The 26260-nt window shown below is 44.9% G+C and overlaps 1 protein-coding gene across 9 annotated transcripts in view; it reads left to right on the forward strand.

The window, feature by feature from the left end:
* The window catches only part of GPHN (gephyrin), a 582839-nt gene extending 572708 nt beyond the window's left edge, over positions 1-10131 (forward strand). For all 9 annotated transcript variants that reach the window (XM_077818687.1, XM_077818689.1, XM_077818688.1 and 6 more), the window contains 4 exons: positions 2275-2339; positions 5234-5337; positions 7406-7502; positions 9122-10131. In XM_077818687.1, the coding sequence (XP_077674813.1) occupies positions 2275-2339; positions 5234-5337; positions 7406-7502; positions 9122-9255 (400 nt within the window). In that variant the 3' untranslated portion in view covers positions 9256-10131. The remainder of the gene's footprint in view (positions 1-2274; positions 2340-5233; positions 5338-7405; positions 7503-9121) is intronic.
* The last annotated feature ends 16129 nt before the right edge of the window (positions 10132-26260 follow it).

Consider the following 26260-nt stretch of genomic DNA (forward strand, 5'->3'; position numbering starts at 1 on the left):
GGGCTGGTTGGTTGGTTAGTTTGTTTGTAATAAAGCCTCTGTAGCCTCATATAATACATATCTAATATATATTGCCAAAAAGGTGTTAGGAAATCCATTGTTTTTGCCAATTCTCCCATTTTCATTTTAGGCCATAGAAAGAGACTCACTATCATTAGCAAAGCACATGAGCCTCTCAGCCTCCTGAGACTTTTAAACAGTCACACATCTTCACTGACCCTGGTAAAAGATCAAATGTACAGCCTTATATTTCATCAGTTCTATCTGCGAAGACATTAAGCTTGAATTGCCACTATTCTATGATGACCTAGATTTGGAAAAATCCCCTGGACCTAGACAAACAGAGCCAGAAGAGACTAGACCTTGGGTTATATTTTGAGGTTTCAGGATAATATAGTGCGACTCCTGGAGTAAAATATTCCCCATTTGGCCTCTGATGCTGCTGGACTAACATAGGTGGGTGCTATCAGGGAACAGTGTGAGAGGAATAATACTGGAAAGCCTCAACGAGAATGTTGTTTACAGAATAATACATGTCACACTATTAGAAGCTTTCTGGTGACCATCTATATATTAGCATTTAAAGCTGTTACAGCTGCTGTGTGTATGGAAGGTAAGATACTGTAGAATGTGTAATTTGGGGTAGACGTGGCTCCCGTGGGATTAGATAGGAAAGAGGGAAAATGTTAAGTACCAGCCTTTCCTTGTGAGGTGCATCTGTTCATGAGTATTTGTTGACAATGAATTAATCTGTAATCTGACAATGAATTAATTTCAAATTGTGGGTCATTTCTTGGATATTAATGACTGGCTGGGAGCTGATAGCCCAAAATGCAGCTGAGGGACCTTATTCGTTATTCCCATGAAAATGCCCTGCACTGGTATTTTATAAAATGAATAAACATAGTTGTATGGAATAGATTTCTTTTGAATGGGTGATACTATTTCAACTGGTACAAAGAGCACATTCCTAGAGAATCAGTGCCTCTTAAGTTAGCCAGTCAGATTGCTTGAACTATCTCCCATTACTCCATTGCGCTGATTATTTGTGATAACTGTCTGAAACCTAAGTAATGAAGGAACATTCTGGAGTAGCTTAGGAAAAGAGGAAAGGGTGCTCTTTACTTAACAGACCTCAGTCCCAACTGACTACAGTTCTGCTTGTCTGAGTCACTACCGCTGTAGTCACAGGAGGAAAGGGACTCTAAGGAGACACTGATGCACTATAGAAATCTTTGGAAAGCCTTATATTTAAAAACAATTCTAGCTCTATACTGTAGAATTTGTGCACTTCCACTCTCATTCTTGGTTTCTTGGGCTATTTGCATGAAGACAGAATCTGGATTTCTGTTGATTAGAAGTTTATCTTCTCTTGTTGATGCTTCCTTACCTGAAACAGAATGTTCTGCCTGTGACTTCATAGCTGGATACCACTGAAAAATTATTCTGTCATCACAGACAGAGATTGTGGTTCCAGGTGGGAATAAACAGCAGCCACTAATGAACTGCTAAGAAAGAAAGAGATCCTGGGTAGGGTTGTGGGTTTTTTTGTTTTTTTTTGCAAATGTTCTTAATACTAAAGAACAGGTATGAAAAACAGAAAATACCTGTTGTAGCAGCAGGACTCTTTCTAAATAAAATGAAGATATTTGGCAAGTCCTTAAGCCTTGGAACACTAAGCAGGTTCCAGGTGGATGACACCTGGAAACTCGGTGTTTTAATAGTATGGGAGTGAAATTGTGTTTGAGTTAGTACTCAAGGGACTGGGTTATTTGAGAGTGGCTGCCCAAAGGCTCAAGGAAATAAGACAAGAGTCAGCAAGAAGAGAAAGATCCATGGAGTGCAGTGGGAGTTGTATGGTTAGAGTAATCAGTCCTTTATTGGGATTCTATGGGCTACTACAATATGAATAAGTATTAATAATACTAGAGCAATTTAGGAGGAAAGGGTATTAGCATGTGGTCAGGAAGCTGGGAGGAGATTTGGTTACTAGGGAGAATGATCAGCATTTGATGAGTAGGTTAAGGTGATTGCTGGGAGAGAGGGAAGGATGAGGACAAGGAGATGAATTTAATCAGCTTAAGTTCTTCAACACAATTTAATTAGGATGATTATGCTCACAGTGCTCTAAGGGTTAAAAAGGCAGTGACAATAAAGAAGAGAAGGAAAATTTCAGATTAGGAAAGGAATGGAAGGTAATCTATACATTATAATAGCACAGCCATGTTAGATATGAGTTCAATGTATTTATTAAACAACTTTCTTTTTCCCTAGCCTGCCAACAACATTTGCAACTTTGGATATTGATGGTGTACGAAAAATAATCTTTGCACTGCCAGGTAAGATATTTTTGTAATTATTTTTCTTGCTCTCCACAGGTACAGAGATCCATAAAATAAAACCAGGATGCCTCATGAAGGTCAGAGGCCTGGCACTTGTTCTCCTAAGCACAAAACACTTGAGATTTTCCCACCAGTTTTTAAAAAGAAAACGAGGACTTGTGGCATCTTAGAGACTAACAAATTTATTAGAGCATAAGCTTTCGTGAGCTACAGCTCACGTCATCGGACGAAAGCTTATGCGCTAATAAATTTGTTAGTCTCTGAGGTGCCACAAGTATTCCTGTTCTTTTTACGGATACAGACTAACACAGCTGCTACTCTGAAACCCCCAATTTTTATTCAGGAAAGGGTTTATTTGAGGGTATGCTAGAGAGTTCTTACCTCTGTCTAACATGTGATGGCGCACAGGACCTATAGTTCTTCTATCCAGAGACTTCCTTTGTCTTTTTAAAGAATATTGTGCAGTTGTCCTTTCCTCCTATTTCCCCACCCTCCCAATAGATATTCTCTGCAGGAATATCTGTGTTAGTTAAATCACAGAATCTGACGTACCACTAATATAGACAAAAACTAGACAGTCCCAGAATATGTCACAGAACTGTAGTCTTATTTGTCATCCTCAAGCTGTGACAAGGTGCGTAAGGTAATGTCTTTTATTGGACCCACCTTGTCTCTTTAATATCTACTCCTGAAGGCATTCTGGACCAAAAAAATTCTACGCACAATACTTCAAAATTCTGCAAATTTTATTTGTCGAATAAATTTGGAAGCTCCGGCATAGCATTGGGAAGCACAGGCCACTGGCAGCACAGAGATGAGAGATCATTATGCAGCTCCCTCCCGAGACACAGACTCAGCCGTGAGGCTGCACCCAACCCAGACATAGCGCAAGGACCGAGCCTGCCCCGTAAGCACCCCAGGGCCCTGCCCCTCTGTGCCAGGTGCAGGTGGGCAGCCTCAGCAAGGCAGGATCCAAGTGGGGCTTAGTGTGGGTGATCCAGGTGTGGGTTGAGAGGGTTCTGTGTGGGGCAGTCTGGGTGTGGGGGCTCAGTGGGGGATCTGGGTGCGGGGGGATCTGGATGCATAGGGGCTTGTTGGGGGGGGTTCTGGGTGCAACGGTAATGGGACTCTGCAGGGGGTCCAGGTGAAGGTGGTTGGTGCTCAGCGGGCGTGGGGGGTCTAGATCTGGGGATAGAACTTGACAGGGGGGTGTGGGTGTGTGAGATGGTGGGAGAGTGGGGCTCAGTGGGATGGGGATCCAGGTACAGCTGGATGGGCCTCGGTAGTGTGGGGATCCAGATGCGAGTAGCTCGTTGGGGTGATCCAGGTGCAGGGGGAGTGGGGCTCGTCAGGGGGTCTGGATGCACAGGGGTTGGGTGGATGGGGGAGCAGCTCCCTGTACAGTGTCCCTTCCTCTGCAGCTGAGAAGTGATGGATGCAGGAAGCATGGGGGGAGGAGTTTGCAGAGCTTCCTACAGCCAGGGGAGAAATCTGGGGATGGGTCTGACATGGCCCTGGATGCCATGCAGGGGAAGAGGAGGTCCCGTCCTCCCCAGCCCAGGTACTGGCAGCTGAGCCCAGCGCACAGTAGGAGCACCATCCGGGTCTTCTCCAGTCTCAACCCTTGCCCCACAGTTATTTACCTCTCTGCCGGCTGCCCTGGGCACCCAAAACACACTGCTGGGGAGGGTCGCATGACCGCTCTTGTGGCTTCCTTTTGCTTTCCCATCAGAAAGTCATTTTTCTGCGGGGAAGCAAAGAAATCTGTGGGGGACATAAATTCTGCACATGCGCAGTGCACAGAATTCCTCCAGGAGTAAATATCCTGGGACCAACACGGCTACAACAACACTGCATGCTCAAGCTGTATGAACCAAAAGAGGGCAGTATTGCCTCACTTTGCTGTATCTCTTTGAAAACCAATAGGCACAGGATGAGGGCTGGTCTACACTAGAAGCACTACATCGGTGCAGCTGCATGCGCTGACATAGTGCCGGTGTGGACAGTGCTCAGGTTGATATATCCTGCATCACTCGGGATGTAAGTTACATCGACTTAAGCGGTAGTGTAGACCTACCCTCAGTGTTGCATTAGCAGTGTGGACAGGAAGCTGCATATTCTGAAGCTAGGAAGAACTTGCTTTACTCCGTTTACCTTGCATGCGTTTGTGACCACAGAAGAACTGCACTTCTTCATGAGATCGTGATTTTTTATTTTATTTTTTTAGATATGTGCTTAGGGTTTCTTTCTCTACTGTATTGATTGTTTTCAGGAGGGAGATGAGTGGAGCATTTACTTGATTGTATAATGTAGATAACTAGAGTTGTCACCAAGGTCAGCCCAGGTGTTGGCAAGAAGTGTGATTGGCAAAAAGTAGGTGGCACTCTTCTCTCTGTCAATACTTAATCTCAGTAGCTGGTGCTAGTTCCTCTGAATTAGTGCTAAAACAATTTGCTGGCATGATGTTAGGGGGCATTATACTGCCAAAAACCAACTTCCCAATGAATACATAAAGAATCTGAGCATGTGCAGTCATTAAAGATCCCATGAAACTTTTTGCAAGAGAACAGGTATTAGCCCAATGTCTAGTCTGTATTATAATCTGATAAATTACATTCTGCGGCCCTAAATTTCCCTTTCAATTTCAGTTGGATACAGTACTCTGCTTCACTTCTTGTCCTAAACTCCTTAGTAGTATAGTTGTGTACTGCTTAACAACTGCCATGTGCCACTCCAGATTTAAGTGAAGTTTTTCCTGTGTACATAGTGTAAAAAACTCTTTGGAATCCTTCAGGATGAAAGCTGCTATGGAAATGTGAGATTATTTCATCATTTCACATTTTAACTCAAAATTACTCACATGTGAACTACTGTTGTGTTTTGCTCTCTAGGAAATCCTGTATCAGCTGTTGTCACCTGCAATCTCTTTGTTGTCCCAGCACTGAGGAAAATGCAAGGCATCCTGGATCCTCGGCCCACCATTATCAAAGCCAGGGTAAGGACTTTCAAATATAGGCTATATTTAAAATATATAGCTTCTTATATCATGTTGAGATCCTGCTGTCTGACAGGTGCAGTGAGCCACCCCCACCCCCAATACTCTATCTGACTTTGGATATCTCAGCACTAGAGATATGACGATAAATTGAAGGGAATTCACAGCAGAGAATAGATCAGATGACTAAAGGAGAATGATTTGGAAAGATTTTAAAAAGCTAAATATACATTGAATTTGATTAAACAACAACTAATGGTCATAAGACAATTGCATGAAAAGATATAATGGGTGTTTACACTGAGAAGGGACAGGAATAGTTTAGGGTTGGCTTAGAGGTTGCTATTGGAGGCCCTTTCTCCATTCTCCTTCCCAACCCCAGCAGTGAGTGTAAAATTTCCACCATGCCTCTTCCAAGCTACTGTCAGCCCAGGGAAAGGGGAGACTGGATCAAGGAATCAAGCAAATCCCAGTTTCCTGCATAACAGTCCAGAGAGTCCTGTTAGGCCTGTCAAACCGGCCCATCCACAAACTTGCAAATTTGCTCATTTAACATAATTCCTAGCTTCATTTAATGATCATTTTAGCTCCTGAAATCACTACAAGATGGATCCATGTTTTTCACTTACACATTGCTGCATCTCTGTTCCATTTTTCCCAGACCTTTTACTTTGAATGATGGGTAATATCAATCTCATTCATGCATGTTTCTGCCAGTGCAGGTTGCAATTCACTGAGCAATGGAGGCCATTTAACACTTATGAATTTCATAAGCAGCTGGGTTTCCCGCTAGCTCATTCCTCCAGCCATTTTCTGGATTTGGAAGGGGGCTAAACTTTTCTGGGCTGGAATTTTCTATAGGTACTGTGCCATTGTTGAACATGGCAATGTTTCTATGAAGTACTGCCATTTCATTGGATGTACCAGCTGTGCATAGGGTACCACTGAAGATGTACATGGTCCACTAAGCAATAGTGAAGCAAGTCAAAAAGTACTGCACTGATGTCTAATCCAAGAAGGATAAGAAAAGCAATCCTATCAGTTCAGCGAGAAGTGATGGTGTTCCAAGCTGACACTCGTAAGCTTGCAGCTGACATAATGTACTAAAATGTTTAAAGGTCACTGATGTCATATTGCTGTTACATTTAACAGCACTGACTGTCCAAAGCCCAGAACTATGGCAGGGGCAGGGGCTTTTTTTTCTACCAGAATTTTGAGTGCACGTAGGATCTAGGAAGGTCAGAGACATAGTATAAGAACATAAGAAAGGCAGTGCCTGAAAGAGTAGCTCAGACAATTGCAGGAAGGGCTGCCTGTGGGAGGGCACAGGATGTGGTGAGTTTAAGCACGTGGACTGAAATTATGAAAAGAAAAAGAGGGAAAGCAAAGGAGATTTCTGTTAAGCTTTTCTCAGCTGTTAAGTTTGTATAGAAGGATTACCTAGAGATGCAGGAAACATATAGTCAACCCAACTTACTTAAGCTATCAGAATGCTCTCTGTTCACATCAGAATGTTGAATGAAAATAGGAAGGTTCTGAGATAGTGTCTATAAAATCACTGTTGTGTCCATGTTTCTCTCCTCTTAATGATGTCTGTTTTAAATTTGCTCAGTTTAGAAAAAATCTATGGACTTGTAAACTGTCAGTGCTGCAAACGCTACCTGCAATCTCAACAGCAAGCTCTATTCTTTCTGTCTCTCAACCAGTCATGCCACTCTGTTCAGTGATCCTATCAGATTTCTCAAGGATTGGGCTGTAGGAAGTGCTGATGGTGATTAAATAGATGTCACTCTTCCCTCTGAGTCAATACCCAACTGATACCACAGACTGTCATTAGTGGGAGCTGCACTGTTCGAAGCACCATCTTTCGAATGAGATATAAGCCTGAGATCCTGACCACTTGACTTGTCCATGGAATTTTTGACAGTAGTAGGGAGTATTAGTTCTTGGGTTTTAGACAGACTCTGACAATCCTGTTGCTGATGACTGAGGCAGAATAAAGTCTAGGTTGTCTAATGAAATGTGAATGACAGTCTGTTTCTTCTTCCTCTCTTTGCTTCTCCTGCAGTTATCATGTGATGTAAAATTGGATCCTCGCCCAGAATACCATCGGTGCATACTGACTTGGCATCACCAAGAACCGCTGCCTTGGGCACAGAGTACAGGTTAGCCACTTATGTAGGCTGACACAACCACATGCAGGCTCCCAAACACCCGCCATTACAAACAATCAAACACATACACATATTACACACTTATGCGTATAACTGCACATTTGCCAACAGACACATGCACACATATACCTGCACATACTTACATGCAAGTTCACTGATGCTGTAGAACACACGCTTGCTAGCCTACTCCAATTTTTTACACGATCGCTTGCCTTCATGCTCCCTGACACACATTCATTTGCATACACACAGCCTGCCCATTTACACATGTTCTTTTGCAAAAACATTCACTCATACTTGTTTATGCTCGCTCACAGACATGCACTTCCTCACATGCTCACTTCCACACTCATACATTGACTAAATACAAGAAGGGGCATTGATGGGAGCTGGCTGATTGAATTTCATTCCAAATAAACTAGCTAGCTGAATGGGAGAAACTTCTAGTCGAGATAGCTGAGGGTGGTATCTATTCTCTCAATCAAGAAGATATGCCACTTTTTACACAAGATTTGCAATCTGGGAATGCTGTTCGATCCTCAGCTGCTCTGCTCCTAGATTTCTAGGTAGAAGAAGTACTTGAGTAGTTTTTCTATCGGCATGTGGCTAGTAGGTTGACCTTGCCTATCTCTCAGATGGATGTAGATCATGCTGCAGTTACCCATGTTTTTGTCACCTCCAGATTGGTTTAAAACAATACATCCTACATGAAGTTTTCCTTGGAAACTACCTGGAGACTTGTTAGTATTGATTGTGTCTCACTGCTTCCATAGGTAGATTTCACACACGGAGCTCTACACCATTGATTCCAAAGACTGAACAGGCACTTTTACAGATGCAATTCAAGATGTTGATTTTTATCTGTAAAGCTTTACATGCTTTGAGAACACAGATGGAAAGGTGGGGGAGGTTTAGGTTGGATATTAGGAAAAACTTTTTCACTAGGAGGGTGGTGAAGCACTGGGATGGTCTACCTAGGGAGATGGTGGAATCTCCTTCCTTAGAAGTTGTTAAGGTCAGGCTTGACAAAGCCTTGGCTGGGATGATTTAGTTGGGGATCGGTCCTGCTTTGAGCAGGGGGTTGGACTAGATGACCTCCTGAGGTTCCTTCCAACCCTGAGATTCTATGATTCTATGTGGGGTAGTAAGGGGGAGAAATGTGGGAGCTTGGATGGCAAGGAGGACAAGTGAGTGAATGGAAGTTTGGAGAACCTGGAAAAAGTAGGCTGAGAAATTCTCTCTCCTGGAAAAAGAAAAGGAGTACTTGTGGCACCTTAGAGACTAACCAATTTATTTGAGCATGAGCTTTCGTGAGCGATGAAGTGACCTGTAGCTCACGAAAGCTCATGCTCAAATAAATTGGTTAGTCTCTAAGGTGCCACAAGTACTCCTTTTCTTTTTGCGAATACAGACTAACACGGCTGTTACTCTGAAATCTCTCTCCTGGGTATTCTGTAGGTATTTGCCATGTGTCCATTGAGTATCCAGACCCCATGCTCCATGACTAAATTAGCTCCATGATTCCCCTCCTAAGAATAGCCCTTTTTTCCATCTTCATATATCGTGGGAGTAGTAGTGTTAACCATAGTATTTCTCTCATTCTGCTCTAGGGAATCAGATGAGCAGTCGTCTGATGAGTATGCGTAGTGCCAATGGACTGTTGATGCTACCTCCAAAGACAGAGCAGTATGTGGAGCTTCACAAGGGCGAGGTGGTGGACGTTATGGTCATCGGAAGGCTATGATGTCACCAGCAAGAGTGAAGCTTTGATGCATGTCCACATATCATTGACTGTATCCTGTAATATGCAACGGCACAGCTAGTTTTTCTGATTTGGATAAAAGTTGATCAGTATAGTCAACATCTTGAACTATATTTCAAATGGAATTTAAATAAATACCTTTTAAAAAAAACTTTAAAAAAACAAATCTTAACAAAGAAATTTATTCTGATTATATCAAAGCAACTTTTTCCTTTCTTGCAATTGCTTTGTGTGTTCAATGCTAGTTCTGATAGCAGTAGCTTTTAGTAGACAGCAGTAGGTGCCTGCAGAACTTGTGTTTTTTCTCATCTTTAAGATACAACTAATGCTCTTAAAACAAGGCTGTCTGCTTATTTATACTAGCGTAGACAACACTTGGATTTCCCTTATTAGTATGCTTCATAACTGCTTCACAGAGAGCTTCTGCTTGTTCTTTATCTTGTATCTCGTGTTGATGTGCACAGTGCCAAAAGCAGAGTGGCTGCACTGGGAACCCGATCAAGCCCCGAGGTTTCCTCCCTCGCTGCGCGTTCAGGGATATCTCTCGGCCCAGCAGCCACCCAGCTCAGTACTCTTGGGCAGTAACTGGATACCTTTTATTTGAACAAACAAAAAAAATTGCTTCCTTAAGTGCTGACAGCCTTTTTAACCAATACATTTAAAATGTACAGAACTAAAAACTAAAAAAAAAAAAATCAAAGACTGATCTTGTACAGATATTAATGTTACCAGCATTCATGTGGAAATCAAATGAGCAAAGAAATAAAACTAATGTTAAACAACTCTGTACCATAACATTTTCTGTAATGATATTGAAACTTAAATGAATAAAAAAAATTCCTTGATCATTATTTAAAATTTCACCGTTTTAGCCTTGTTGTTTGAAAATAGGGAATAATGTTTCTTTCAATTTTGGGGGGAATGGCTGGGATAAAAGGAATTGTCTAGGGTGATATAATGAGTGAACTGAAATTAGACCAAAAAGACATTTAGAGTGTTCTAAGTGTAAGATCTGTGGAATAGTCTCCCAGTTGAAGAGGTGGAAGAACCTATGACTGGGTAATTTAAAACTAAACTAGAAAAGGCACTGAAGAATGTGCTGTGCTTTTGTTGAATTTCATGACAATTCTGCACTAATCCCTGAGATGTACTAGAGGTGGCATGACCTAGTACTATAGGTCCTTTCTCTCCTTTTCATGAATCTTTGATTAATACCTTGTCCATTCACATCTTGCCCAAATTGTGTGCTCTGGTGTTCTATGTATAGCTGCAGAGTCCATAAATTACATCCCTTTAGAATGATCCTACACTGTGGAGTCTCTGCTATCATGCCTGCTCCATTAATGAAGTCAGACCAATTCTGGCTGTAGTAGTTTTGTAGTTAAGGTCCTGGAGGGGAACTCAGAAGATCTGGTTTCAGTTCCTGACTGCCACAGACTCTGCCACTGTGTGACTTCGGGCACACTTAATTGCTCTGTGCCACAGTTCCCCCTCTAAATGGAGATAATATTTATCTGCCTCACAGGGATGCTAGGGGTGCTAGCACAGGGGTGCTAGGATAAATACATTAACATTTATGAGATGCTCAGATACTGGTTCTGCAATGATGGGGACCACAGAAATACCTAGTGAGAGAGACCTAAAGTAACAAGCCTTTGCAAAATGCGCTGGAAGGTGAGACTCTTAAATATGATGCAGACAAATTATTATTACATCAGTTACAAGGCAAATATCAGACAGCATAGAAAATAAAAATATGATTTATTAACCAAATTACTAAGAACAATCTGATGGCAGGTTGTTCATAGTGTTGGAACATTTTGTTAGAGAAAGATAGCAAGACTCAAGAAAATGTACAAGTAGCCATCTTAGGCCTGGTCTTTTTTACAAAATTTCACTCTGTCTGAATATGGCTGTGAACAAGCATGTTAACTAACACAATGTTGAACATTATGTATCAGTCAGGGTAGAACAAGCCAACTCATCTCAACAACCAGCTAACCATCATTGTGTATAACTAAAACATTTAAAGGTAAAAATGCCAGGGAACAGTCATGTCGCAGCTACAGTAACTGGTTTAGCACATTATTCATGTTTGGCCAGACCCTATTCCGTCAAAGTTTCTGAGAATCCCCTCACATGTGGATTAGTATCCAGGGCCACAGGGTGTGTTGTGTAGGTGGCTCAGGAAGTTGGTAATAGGCTGTGGAGCCTTTTAAATCACTTTCTACCAAGCCTAGATTGTTAGTGACCGAACAGCATTACTATCTGAACAATATTTCTTGGCCTGTGTAAAATAGATTGATAAACTCAGAACAGTTCCTAGTGGACAGATGTTCACATAATAATTTACAGTCTTGTTGGCAGCTTCGAAAAAGAAGTCAAGGAATGATGGGTCTCAATCCTCTCACACAGGCTCAGGAATGAGAAAGTGGTAGGTCAGTTTGAGGGGTATTTGCACTAATTTTACCTCTCCAGCGGATAATCAGAGTATTTCAGACCCAGAACTATCAACAGGGTAACGTTCATCATAACTCAATATAATACTAGAAAATATAAAAAGTGACAGAAGGTAGGGCTTGTATTTTGGCTTTTCTGTTTTTCTTTTTTGACTTGGTTCCCCACTTGTCTTGTAGTCTTGGGATTTCTTCAGCACTGTATACAAGGCAATGCACAGCGGTAGAAGCTTATGTAAGAGTCTTTCTAAGTCATATTCATCCAATTGGGCTAATCCTACAGTGACTTATGTGCTTACTGGCGTCCTGATACCAGAACCTTTACTGGGACTATGGGTAATATCACGTATAGAAATTTGCTGCACTGAATTGGACAACTGGAAGGATAAGATGACCTAATACAGCTTTTCCAGTACTAATCTCTAAGATTCTAAGTACAATTGCAACCTTCATTCTATACTGTAGAGTGATATTCAACTACATCAACTCTCATGTTACATGGAGGAGATCAACTGCCTTTAGGGAAGTGGATGACTCAGAGGACTGTTAGTGGAAAATTAATCTTTAACCTTTCTGTGACTAGTTCAAATCTGGCCTGAAGTGTTTGTAACTGAAAGTTATCATCTGAAGGCTCCTAGGTGGTCTATATGAACTGTATTGGAGGAAGGGTCTTCTCAGTTCCCAAAGGGCAGATTTCAGCAACACAGAAACCACAGTTTAATTGACTGCATTACTGACAGGATGAGCATACAAGCCAAGGACTTAACTCTTCTTTTATGGGGAGAGATGGAGCCACTACATGCAGTGGTGTGAAGAAGCTTGTACTGCTGCTGTCTATGATGTAGTTCTTCCACAGATAAATCAGAGATGTCAACTTAGCTTCTCTCACTAGCCATACAGTAACTTTTAAAAATTGTAGTATCCCAGCAGTTACAGTATCCCTGCATTTACTTTCCCTTCCATGATATTTCTTTACTGTTATTTTCATATTTGCTTCAGCACAGCCCAGGACCCGAAACTGTCCGTTTTCCCTCCACTGTGATTGGCCAAGAAGTGACTGAATTTCAGTGATGAGTTAGAGTCCAGAGCGGGACTTCTTACTTTATGTGTAGTTGGAGGCTAGGATGCATGGTATTTAGACAATAAAGGCAGAGATGGAAGGAAGAGATGCCGGAGGATAGATGGGACTGAACCTTTCTGCCAGAAAACAATGAGATTTTGGTGAGTAGGTGAGCTTTTCACTCTGAGTCAGTACTGAATCCAGTATGATGCCAAGCTGTTGCAGATAGTAGGTTTGGGTCGGTTGGTTTTGGGAGGTGGGGGTTCAAACCAAGGTTCTCAACATTTATGATTACTAAATATTTCCATGTCCTTTATCATGAGTTGGGATCAGAACCCCCATGTCCTGACTAAATTCCTCTTTGTGTAACCACATTTTCCCTCTCTAACCATCACCAGCAATTTCAATTTCTTTCTCCACCCCAGTTTCCTCCACTGCCCCAACAGTGCCCACCTTGACTACTCACTGGTTCACTTCTCCTATGCTGTCTTCCACATCTCACACACACAATGCCCTTCTGAATCTGCCATGTAGTGCCCAATCCTCCTCATAACCTGATGTGACAATGAGGCCAACTGACAAGGCCTATCTCCAAGAGAGATGCTGTAATAGATTTAAGGTCTTTGGACTATGCACCACCTAACAAAAGTCATGCTAAGAAGAACCTAATACATACTGGGACCTTTGTTTTGAGCCTTTTTTTTTTCTTTGAGAATGGGACTGTTGTTGATATATTTCTGGGTTACAATTATTTGGGTTAAAAGACTGATTACAGAAATTCTTTCCAGAGTTTTTCAAGGACTAAGAAGCTTTCCAAGGACTATACAGTTATAAAAAGCTAAAGGATTCTGAAGTTAAGGGAGCATTTTTGCCAACTTTGGTCTATTGGCATTTCAATATCTTTTTTTTCTTTCCTATCCTTATTTATGGTATGAAGCTTACTTACATCAGATCAAAACTGTTCCTTGTGTTTTAAGAATGTGGTATGAAGCTTATTGAACATCAGGTCAAAACTGTTCCTTTTAAGAAAGTTAACCCTAGCCAGTCCTGGATTAGTATCAGCCTGCTCATCTGACACTGGCTCAGCTGGCTTTTGGCCACAGGAAAGAGGAAGAAACTTAGTGGAACAGCCAGACCTCATCTTTACATCAGTCTTCCATCCTGATCTCAGATGAACCAGGAACTGAGACAAGAATAAGGAGATACTAGCTTCAACCCATATCTGACTGTAAAAGAGCATTTTTTCCTTGTCCCCCTGCTTTTTTGCGCTTCTTTTTGTACTTGTTTGTCTTTGGGGAGACTGATTTTTGTGCATTGTGAATAAAGTTAATGTGACTACCATTTAAGAAAACTGTTTTTGGGGAAGGGAGGGGTTTGTTGTTTGTTTGTTTTTTTTTAATTTATAATTCTCCTTTCCTCTTATGTTCATAGAATGAAAGGTTTATATGATGATGTGAGTTTTGAGATATTATGCCTTAGAACATAAGAATGAACCCTGGGAACTCTCAACCCAGGGAGAGAGAGGGCTAAGGGAGCTTTAAGTTACCTTTGCTCCCTACTGATCCTTGGCTGTTCCAGAGGCTAGAGAGGCCCCCAGCATACCTTTGCCAACCCTAAGAGCCTATCTAAGTTACAGCCACCGCTCCATGCTGGTCTGTGAGCTGCAGCGCTGCCTGGAATATCTTCAAGCACTTGGTGTCTGCAGCCAGCCAGCAGCAGAGACAGTCTCCTGGCAACCCAATGAAACCTGGTCCTGACAGAAGCTATCTAATTAACCTTGCCACCTGATTGGCTACAGGCTGACACTTATGCTCAGTAGCAGTACCAGTCCAATGGCTATTCAACACATTCTAGCCTGCACTTATTGAAGCACTGGGGATGGGAAGGTGTGGGCCTGCCCACATCTAAAGGCCCCCCTCCTCACATTCTCCCCTGCAACTGTGCTTGGTCCTGTCTCTGCCTCCACTGTCTCTAGCCTTGCTCCTGCTCTAGCCACAGCCTGTACCTGCTCCTGCTCCAGCCCCCAGTTCCTTCCTGATCTCTGACTTCCGGCTCAGATCTTCGGCTCAGATCTTCAGCTCCACCTTCTGATTACGATTCCTTCATCTTAGGCTTTGATCTTTGACTCTTGGTTATGACTCCTGGACCTGCCACATTGGGATTCAGCTCTAACTGGTAGGCCAGACTCTTGCTCCAGACACTAAGCCAGACCACTCACAGCTAAGTCACTTATAGTTTGAGCAACTCAAAAGATTGAACAAGTGCGCGTAATGGCTGGACTGCCCTTCAGATGGATTCTGCAGAGGCAGTTGTGTCTCTGTTGGACATCGTGGCAATTCTGCAGACCTTATAGGCCCAGGTTATGGCCTTGCAGGTACAAACTGCAGCCCTACATGCTCAAACCATCCTGTCCATAGCTGCTGCCCTGGCTTCTAGGGAGCCAGGGATTCTAATGAGAGAGAAGTTTGATGGGGACCATAACAACATCTGCAGTTTCAGGAATCATTGCTGGGTCCTGTTTATGCTTTGGCCCCAGTCATTCTCCACTGACCAGACCCGAGTAGAACTTATTACTAGACTACTAACTGAGGATGCCTTGGCCTGGCCATCTCCCCTCCTGGAGACTTTTAGCCCTCTGCTGAAGCAGTTCAAAGAGTTCGTCCAAACTATGGCAATTGTGTTTGGTGATCCGAATCGCACACGATCTACCAAGAATGCACTTCAGAGGCAGTGACAGGGAAACAGATCAGTCACTAAGTTTGCCACAGAGTCCCAGCACCTGGCAGCAGACACTAAATGGAACAAGGTGACAAACTGCTCCCATATCCAATGTGCCCTAAGTAAGGACATAAAGAATGAGCTGGCACAGGTGGAGCTGCCACCCAACCTGGATGCCTTGGTCAAGTTGTGTATCAGTATTGATGACCGCCTGACCAAACACCGGCTGGAGAGAGAGTCGAGGCATTGCTCCCCTTCCTGTTCTCATCACAAGGGCCCAGTAAGATCTAATGCAGAGAAGGGCTGGCATCATGCTTTGGGCTTATGCCTGTATTGTGGGGAATTTGGATGCAATACTGTGGCATGCCCCACTAAGAATCAAGCCGTGTTTTCACCAGAAAGACTCCTGGCCTCAGCTCCAATAAAAAGAGGTCTGGGCTGAGCCTGTGTTCTCTCCCTCACAACAGGACCTTGAATTGCTCCTTGTCTATCAGCAGCCTGACTATGGATGGATTCCATGCCAGTACCCTCCAACTCTGCCTTTGGCTACAACATCCTACCATAACAGAGCTCAAGCTGAGGGCATGCACAGGCCCAGGGACTTCCAACAATTTCATGGATTTAAACTTCGCCCAGGTTCACAACGTTACAACTCTGCAGGAAACCATCCCCAATTTGATGGAGTCTATTGACAGATCCCTCCTCTCCTCTGGCCTGGTTACTCATCAAACAGCACCCTTGATGGTTACAATGCTCCAGCGTCACTGGGATATTCTACCATTCATTCTGATCCATGCACCTCACTCCTCCATCATCTTCTGCATTCCTTGGCTCATCACCCATAATCTATGCATCCGCTGGGTGCCAGGCACAGCACACTTCACATCAAGGCTCCACCATCAATTTTGCGTCCCAAAAACGTGTGCTGGACCAGAAGCCCCCTGCAATCTTTGCCAGCTACCTGAGAATTCAGAGACCAAAGGAGGTACACTGAAGGGGACTGCCGCCATCCCTGCAACTCCATGAAAAGAGGGCAGATGCTTTGCCACCCCATCATAATTATGATTGTCCAATTGACCTGCAACCCAGAGCCAAGATTCCTGTTGGCCGCATACAGTCCCTCTCAGAATCTGAACTCCAGATGCTCTGGGAGTACCTCCGTGACACCTTAGAGAAGGGGATTCATTTGCCCGCACACACACACATCTCAAGTGGGGGCTCCAATCTTCTTTGTGGCAAAGAAGGATGGCTCCTTATACCTTTGTGTTGACTATCAAGCTCTGAACAAGGTGATAGTCTGAAACTGCTCCCCTTGCCATTTATTAATGAACTCTTTGAGAGGCTCTACTCAGCCAAGATTTTTTACTAAGTTGTACCTACATGGGGCCTACAACCTGGTCTGAATCAGAGAAGGTGATGAATGGAAGACTGTTCCACACCCAATATGGACATTTTGAAGAGTTAGTTGTGCCTTTTAGGTTGTGTAGCACTCCGGCAACATTTCAATATTTCATCAATAATATCTTTTGTGACATATCGGACCAGTTTGTGGTTATTTATTTGGATGACATTCTTGCTTTTTCTGAAAACCAGGTACTGCATGATCAACATGTGCTCCACACGCTTAACAGACTCCACCAAAACCATCTGTACTCCAAACTGATGAAATGTGAGTTTGACAGAGACACAGTCAAGTTCCTCGGGTATACTGTTTTCCCTGAAGGGCTAACAATGGATCAGTGGAAAGTATTTGCCATCTCTGGATGGAATGCCCTAAAGGACATAAGAGGCATTCAGTAGTTTCTTTGGTTTGCCAATTTTTATAAGCATTTTGTCAAAGGATTCTCTCACCTAGTTGCCTCAATAACTGTGTTTCTTTGAAAGGGAGTTCATTTCATCTGGTTACCAGAAGCACACTTCACATTTGATCAGCTAAAAAGATCTTTTACCTCAGCTCCCATTCTTGTGTACCTGGATCCTGCCCAGCCCTTCACCATTGAGGCAAATCCTTTTAACTTTGCCATCTGAGCCATTCTGACAATGTACTGGTTCACATAACTAATTCCATCCCTGTGCCTCCAATCCCTGCTCAGAAGAGTTATGATATCTAGGGCAAAGAGTTACTTGCCATAAAGGCAGATTTTGAAGAATTGGTGACACCTTCCAGAAGGAGCTTTGTTCCTGGTCCAGATCCTTACTGACCACATATATGCTGAGTCAGACATAGCTCCCTTGGGTACCATTTTACACCCATCCAGTTTTCTCCAAGGGACAGCAAACAGGAACCTGATACCCCTCTTCTGGTCCCTGCTTCCCCAAGACCTCCATGCTACTAAGAGCTATCAGACTCTAGATCAGGGGTGGGCAACTTTTTGGCCTGAGGGCCACATCAGGGTTCCGAAACTGTATGGAGGGCTGGGTAGGGAAGGCTGTGCCTCCCCAAATAGCCTGGCCCCTGCCCCCTAGCCGCACCCTCCCACTTCCTGCCCCCTGACTGCCCCCCTCAGAACCCCTGACCCATCCAACCCCCCCCTGCTCCTAGTCACCTCCCCACCCCCTCCCAGGACCCCCCGCCCCTAACTGTCCCCCTGGGACCCCACCCCCTATCCAACCCCCCTGCTCCCTGTCTCCTGACTGCCCCGCCCCCATCCACACCCCTGCCCCCTGACAACCCCCCTGGGACTCCCACACCTATCTAACCACCCACTGCTCCCTGTCCCCTGACTGCCCCCCGGTACCCCCTGCCCCTTATCCAACCCCCTCACTACCTGCCCCCTTACCATGCCACTCAGAGCACCAGGACTGGCAGCCGCGCCACCTGGCTGGAGCCAGCCACGCCGCCATGCAGTCTAGAGCACATGGGCAGGCTGGCGGTTCTTGCAGCCATGCTGCCCAGCAGGAGCTCACCGCCCCTCCACCCAGAGCGCTGGTGGCATGGCAAGCTGAGGCTGAGGGGGAGGGGGGACAGCAGGGGAGGGGCTGGGAGCTAGCCTCCCCAGCCTGGAGCTCAAGGGCCGGGCAGGAGGGTCCCGCAGGCCGGAAGTGGCCTGCAGGCCGTAGTTTGCCTACCTCTGCTCTAGATGGTCCTAACATTCTGCCCCACTCAAGATTTCACTTGAAGGATGGTCTGTTGTATGGCAGAAGGTGCTTTTATACCCCAGAGAGACAGCCCAGACTCAAGTCTGTAGAATTTCTGGTGGCTATGGTTCAGTACTGACAGTAAAAATAATGCCCCTTCGTGGGTGCCTGCTAGTGCGCCACAGGACCTAACTTCAGGAGGTATTTCTGAAGGAACGCATGTATGAGTTCTAGAGCATGGACATTTTCTATCAGCTCCCATGATTGTGCTTCTGATCCATAGCACACCCAGTCCATCAGATATTAGTGTTTGCCACTTGGACTCTAGAATTTCCTGGACCTCATACTCCTGTTGGCCTTGGATATCTACTAGAGGTGGTGGTGGAGTGGAGTGAACAGGAAAGGAATTCTCCATATAGGATTTCAGAAGAGACATGGAAAACTGGGTGGACCATCTAGCAACTGAAGCCTAAATGCTACAGGGTTAATTGGTCCTGCTATCTTAAATGGGCCCAGGTACTGACGATCCAATTTGGCTGAGGGACAGATGGATTTTAGATGTTTGAAAGACAACCAGACCTTGTCTCCAACAGACAGGGTCAGTGTGGCTTGGCGTTTTTGGTCAGTATGATGTTTATGTGTCTCCTTGGAGACTTCAAGGTGTTCACTAAGCTCTCGTTGGACCCAGTGAAGGCGGGCAACTAGATCTGCTGTGGAAGGGACTTGGGAATCTGGAAGTGCAGCCGAATTAAGTTTAGGGTGGAAACCGTAGTTTGTATAGAAAGACCTATGTTGGGTGGATGCATGAGTGCAGCTATTATATGCAAACTCTGCATATGGCAGGAGGACAACCCAGTTGCCTTGACAATAACTGAGAAAGCAACAGAGGTGTTGCTCAAGGACCTGGTTCACTTGTTTTGTCTACCTGTTGGTCTGTGGGTGATAGGCTGAGGAGGTAAGAAATTTCATTTCTAAGAGCTTGCAGAGTTTGTGCCAATAATGGGAAGTGAATTGTGAACCTTGATCTGAGACTACTCTGGTTGGCAGTTCATGGAGCCGAAAAATATGACCTAGAAAAAGGTGGACCGTTTTCCTGGACAGTTGGGAGGGAGTGAACGTAAATAAAGTATGCCACCTTAGTGAGGAGGTTGACGGCAACAAGGAAGACAGTGCAACCATGGGAGCAGGGTAGCTTTACGATGAAGTCTGAGGATACTGAGGACCAGTGTCGAGATGGGGTAGGCAAAGGCTGAAGAAGGCTGAGTAGTTTGGCACATGGGCACTTACTCCAACAGCACAGATCTCCATAGTAGAAAGTTAAGTATGTCCTGATTCTCATGGGTGACTTTAATTTTCCTGATATCTGCTGGGAGAGCAATACTGCGGTGCATAGACAATCCAGGAAGTTTTTGGAAAGCGTAGGGGACAATTTCCTGGCGCAAGTGCTAGAGGAGCCAACTAGGGGGGGCGCTTTTCTTGACCTGCTGCTCACAAACCGGGTAGAATTAGTGGGGGAAGCAAAAGTGGATGGGAATCTGGGAGGCAGTGACCATGAGTTGGTTGAGTTCAGGATCCTGACACAGGGAAGAAAGGTAAGCAGCAGGATACGGACCCTGGACTTCAGGAAAGCAGACTTCGACTCCCTCAGGGAACGGATGGCCAGGATCCCCTGGGGGACTAACTTGAAGGGGAAAGGAGTCCAGGAGAGCTGGCTCTATTTCAAGGAATCCCTGTTGAGGTTACAGGGACAAACCATCCCAATGAGTCGAAAGAATAGTAAATATGGCAGGCGACCAGCTTGGCTTAACGGTGAAATCCTAGCGGATCTTAAACATAAAAAAGAAGCTTACAAGAAGTGGAAGGTTGGACATATGACCAGGGAAGAGTATAAAAATATTGCTCGGGCATGTAGGAATGAAATCAGGAGGGCCAAATCGCACCTGGAGCTGCAGCTAGCGAGAGATGTCAAGAGTAACAAGAAGGGTTTCTTCAGGTATGTTGGCAACAAGAAGAAAGCCAAGGAAAGTGTGGGCCCCTTACTGAATGAGGGAGGCAACCTAGTGACAGAGGATGTGGAAAAAGCTAATGTACTCAATGCTTTTTTTGCCTCTGTTTTCACTGACAAGGTCAGCTCCCAGACTGCTACGCTGGGCATCACAAAATGGGGAAGAGATGGCCAGCCCTCTGTGGAGATAGAGGTGGTTAGGGACTATTTAGAAAAGCTGGACGTGCACAAGTCCATGGGGCCGGACGAGTTGCATCCGAGAGTGCTGAAGGAATTGGCGGCTGTGATTGCAGAGCCATTGGCCATTATCTTTGAAAACTCGTGGCGAACCGGGGAAGTCCCGGATGACTGGAAAAAGGCTAATGTAGTGCCAATCTTTAAAAAAGGGAAGAAGGAGGATCCTGGGAACTACAGGCCAGTCAGCCTCACCTCAGTCCCTGGAAAAATCATGGAACAGGTCCTCAAAGAATCAATCTTCAAGTACTTGCATGAGAGGAAAGTGATCAGGAACAGCCAGCATGGATTCACCAAGGGAAGGTCATGCCTGACTAATCTAATCGCCTTTTATCATGAGATTACTGGTTCTGTGGATGAAGGGAAAGCAGTGGATGTATTGTTTCTTGACTTTAGCAAAGCTTTTGACACGGTCTCCCACAGTATTCTTGTCAGCAAGTTAAGGAAGTATGGGCTGGATGAATGCACTATAGGGTGGGTAGAAAGCTGGCTAGATTGTCGGGCTCAACGGGTAGTGATCAATGGCTCCATGTCTAGTTGGCAGCCGGTGTCAAGTGGAGTGCCCCAGGGGTCAGTCCTGGGGCCGGTTTTGTTCAATATCTTCATAAATGATCTGGAGGATGGTGTGGATTGCACTCTCAGCAAATTTGCGGACGATACTAAACTGGGAGGAGTGGTAGATACGCTGGAGGGGAGGGATAGGATACAGAAGGACCTAGACAAATTGGAGGATTGGGCCAAAAGAAATCTGATGAGGTTCAATAAGGATAAGTGCAGGGTCCTGCACTTAGGACGGAAGAATCCAATGCACCGCTACAGACTAGGGACCGAATGGCTAGGCAGCAGTTCTGCGGAAAAGGACCTAGGGGTGACAGTGGACGAGAAGCTGGATATGAGTCAGCAGTGTGCCCTTGTTGCCAAGAAGGCCAATGGCATTTTGGGATGTATAAGTAGGGGCATAGCGAGCAGATCGAGGGACGTGATCGTCCCCCTCTATTCGACATTGGTGAGGCCTCATCTGGAGTACTGTGTCCAGTTTTGGGCCCCACACTACAAGAAGGATGTGGATAAATTGGAGAGAGTCCAGCGAAGGGCAACAAAAATGATTAGGGGTCTAGAACACATGACTTATGAGGAGAGGCTGAGGGAGCTGGGATTGTTTAGCCTGCAGAAGAGAAGAATGAGGGGGGATTTGATAGCTGCTTTCAACTACCTGAAAGGGGGTTCCAAAGAGGATGGCTCTAGACTGTTCTCAATGGTAGCAGATGACAGAACGAGGAGTAATGGTCTCAAGTTGCAGTGGGGGAGGTTTAGATTGGATATTAGGAAAAACTTTTTCACTAAGAGGGTGGTGAAACACTGGAATGCGTTGCCTAGGGAGGTGGTGGAATCTCCTTCCTTGGAAGTTTTTAAGGTCAGGCTTGACAAAACCCTGGCTGGGATGATTTAACTGGGAATTGGTCCTGCTTCGAGCAGGGGGTTGGACTAGATGACCTTCAGGGGTCCCTTCCAACCCTGATATTCTATGATTCTATGATTCTAAGTAGGTGATGCCATTCTAAGAGGGTGGGTGAGAAATTTTAAAGACCAAATTCTCTTCTCGTGGCACCTGTGTAATTCTGAAGTAATTCTACTGAAATCTATGAAACTACTTTGGATTTATACCTATGTAAATGAGAGCAGAGCTGGTACCTGAAGAGAGATTGAAATACTGCCCCCACTCAAACTGGCACATCTGATCTAGCTCCAGAGTTGAGCAAGTAATACGTCATAAAGGTGTGAAGTGAACTGCATATTGCAGCTTTACAAATTTTAATACATACAAGGAGATGAAATAACTATCACAAAACAGAATGAGCTTTCAATTCTTCTGGATAGATGGAGTACTATTGAAGGCTTTAAAGTCCATTCACACTGATCCTGGCCCTTCTAAGACCTTGTCTACATTAAATTTACACCACTAAAATTGCCCACCATTGCTACCACTTGTTCCACTGGCAGTACCAAAAGTGAGAATGCTAGTGTAGACAAGGTACCATCAGCTACCAGTGTTTTAAGCACTGTGTGTAGCCTGCTCTAAGCAGCATTACACAATACAGAGTTTAAAATGGAAATGCCCACCTGTAGTCAATTGCCCCTGAAACCAAAACTTCTCCTTTACTTAAGGAGTTAATACGTATTTAAAATATTATTTATCAAGGCCGGGATTTTTCTACAGAGCCTAAAAGAGTTAATCAATAAGAGTGCCTAACGGGAAGCCCTAGTCTACACTACGAGATTAGATCGGATTTAGCAGCATTAGATCAATTTAGCCCTGCACCCGTCCACAATACGAAGCCATTTTAACTGACTTTAAGGGCTCTTAAAACTGGTTTCTGTACTCCTCCCCGACGAGTGGATTAGCGCTGAAATCGACCTTGCTGGATCCAATTTGGGATAGTGTGGATGCAATTCGACGGTATTGGCCTCCGGGAGCTATCCCAGAGTGCCCATTGTGACCGCTCTGGACAGCACTCTCAACTCAGATGCACTGGCCAGGTAGACAGAAAAAGCCCTGTGAACTTTTGAATTTCATTTCCTGTTTGGCCAGCGTGATGAGCTGATCAGCAGAGGTGACCATGCAGCCCCAGAATCACAAAAGAACTCCAGCATGGACCGAACAGGAGGTACTGGATCTGATCACTGTATGGGGAGACGAATCCATGCTATCAGAACTCCGTTCGAAAAGACGAAATGCCAAAATATTTGAAAAAATCTCCAAGGGCATGAAGGACAGAGGCTATAACAGGAACCCACAGCAGTGCCACGTGAAACTTAAGGAGCTCAGGCAAGCCTACCGAAGAACCAGAGATGCAAACGGCTGCTCCGGGTCAGAGCCTCAGACATGCCACTTCTATGAAGAGCTGAATGCCATTCTAGGGCGTGCCCCTACAACTACCCCAGCCCTGTGCGTGGACTCCATCAATGGACTCTCACACAACATGGATGCGGATTTTGGGGACGAGGAGGAGGTTGAAGCACAGCAAGCAAGTGGAGAAACCATTTTTCCCAACAGCCAGGAACTGTTTTTCACTCTGGATCTAGTACCGTCCCAACCCACCAAAGGTGGGCTCCTGGACCTAGAAGGCAGAGAAGGGACCTCTGGTGAGTGTACCTTTGTAAATATAATACACGGTTTAAAAGCAAGCATGTTTAATGATTAATTTTCCCTGAAGACTTGGGATGCATTCGCGGCCAGTACAGCTACTGGAAAAGTCTGTTAAAGTGTATGGGGATGGAGCGGACATCCTCCAGGGACATCTCCATGAAGCTCTCCTGGATGTACTCCCAAAGCCTTTGCAAAAGGTTTCTGGGGAGAGCAGCCTTATTCCATCCTCCTTGGTAGGACACTTTACCACAGCAAGCCAGCAGCACGTAGTCTGGAATCATTGAATAACAAAGCATGGCAGCGTATGGTCCTGGTGTTTACTGGCATTCAAGCAACATCCGTTCTTTATCTCTCTGTGTTATCCTCAGGAGAGTGATATCATTCATGGTCACCTGGTTGAAACAGGGGAATTTTGTTAAGGGGACATTCAGAGGTGGCCGTTCCTGCTGGGCTGTTTGCCTGTGGCTGAACAGAAATCATCCCCGCTGTTAGCCACGTGGTTGGGGGAGGGGTGAAGCGATCATTCCAGATAATTTTGTGTGTGTTTGGCGGTGTGTGGGGGGGTTAGTTGGGTTTGTGCTGCATTTTAACCCGAAAACCGCAGGCCCTCCTTTTAAATGGCCAACTCATTTTAAAGGGCCAACCCAACGGGTGCTTGCTATGTGCAATGAGGGCGCCTCTGTTTGAAACCATTCACACATGTTAGGAAGGTTAAAGAAGCCAAAAGACTGTGGCTTACCATGTCCGCCTGCAAGCCGAATTCTGTTGCCCGCCGGCCCTGCATGTGTGATCTCTCACACCATACCGGCAGGCCCTCGATATAAGAGGCAAAATGTAACCTTGTAAAGAAAGCACACATGCTATGTAATGTTAACAGCTTGGTTCACTGTGAAAGAGTCTACCCATTGTTCTCTAAAATGTCTCTTTTTAAAGACCAATCTCCCTTTTTTCCCTCCTGCAGCTGCAAATGTTTTATCACTCCACATATCATCTCCATCGCAGAGGCTATCAAAGATTATGGAGCAGGTCCTCAAAGAATCAATCCTGAAGCACTTACATGAGAGGAAAGTGATCAGGAACAGTCAGCATGGATTCACCAAGGGAAGGTCATGCCTGACTAATCTAATCGCCTTCTATGATGAGATTACTGGTTCTGTGGATGAAGGGAAAGCAGTGGATGTATTGTATCTTGACTTTAGCAAAGCTTTTGACACGGTCTCCCACAGTATTCTTGTCAGCAAGTTAAAGAAATATGGGCTGGATGAATGCACTATAAGGTGGGTAGAAAGTTGGCTAGATTGTCGGGCTCAACGGGTAGTGATCAATGGCTCCATGTCTAGTTGGCAGCCGGTGTCAAGTGGAGTGCCCCAGGGGTCGGTACTGGGGCCGGTTTTGTTAAATATCTTCATAAATGAAGTGGAGGATGGTGTGGATTGCACTCTCAGCAAATTTGCGGATGATACTAAACTGGGAGGAGTGGTAGATACGCTGGAGGGCAGGGATAGGATACAGAGGGACCTAGACAAATTGGAGGATTGGGCCAAAAGAAATCTGATGAGGTTCAATAAGGATAAGTGCAGGGTCCTGCACTTAGGATGGAAGAACCCAATGCACAGCTACAGACTAGGGACTGAATGGCTAGGCAGCAGTTCTGCGGAAAAGGACCTAGGGGTGACAGTGGATGAGAAGCTGGATATGAGTCAGCAGTGTGCCCTTGTTGCCAAGAAGGCCAATGGCATTTTGGGATGTATAAGTAGGGGTATAGCGAGCAGATCGAGGGACGTGATCGTCCCCCTCTATTCGACATTGGTGAGGCCTCATCTGGAGTACTGTGTCCAGTTTTGGGCCCCACACTACAAGAAGGATGTGGATAAATTGGAAAGAGTCCAGCGAAGGGCAACAAAAATGATTAGGGGACTGGAACACATGACTTATGAGGAGAGGCTGAGGGAACTGGGATTGTTTAGTCTGCAGAAGAGAAGAATGAGGGGGGATTTGATAGCTGCTTTCAACTACCTGAGAGGTGGTTCCAGAGAGGATGGTTCTAGACTATTCTCAGTGGTGGAAGAGGACAGGACAAGGAGTAATGGTCTCAAGTTGCAGTGGGGGAGGTTTAGGTTGGATATTAGGAAAAACTTTTTCACTAGGAGGGTGGTGAAACACTGGAATGCGTTGCCTAGGGAGGTGGTGGAATCTTCTTCCTTAGAAGTTTTTAAGGTCAGGCTTGAAAAAGCCCTGGCTGGGATGATTTAATTGGGGATTGGTCCTGCTTTTGAGCAGGGGGTTGG

Source organism: Eretmochelys imbricata, chromosome 6 (genome assembly GCF_965152235.1).
Source record: "Eretmochelys imbricata isolate rEreImb1 chromosome 6, rEreImb1.hap1, whole genome shotgun sequence".
Lineage (NCBI taxonomy): Eukaryota > Metazoa > Chordata > Testudines > Cheloniidae > Eretmochelys > Eretmochelys imbricata.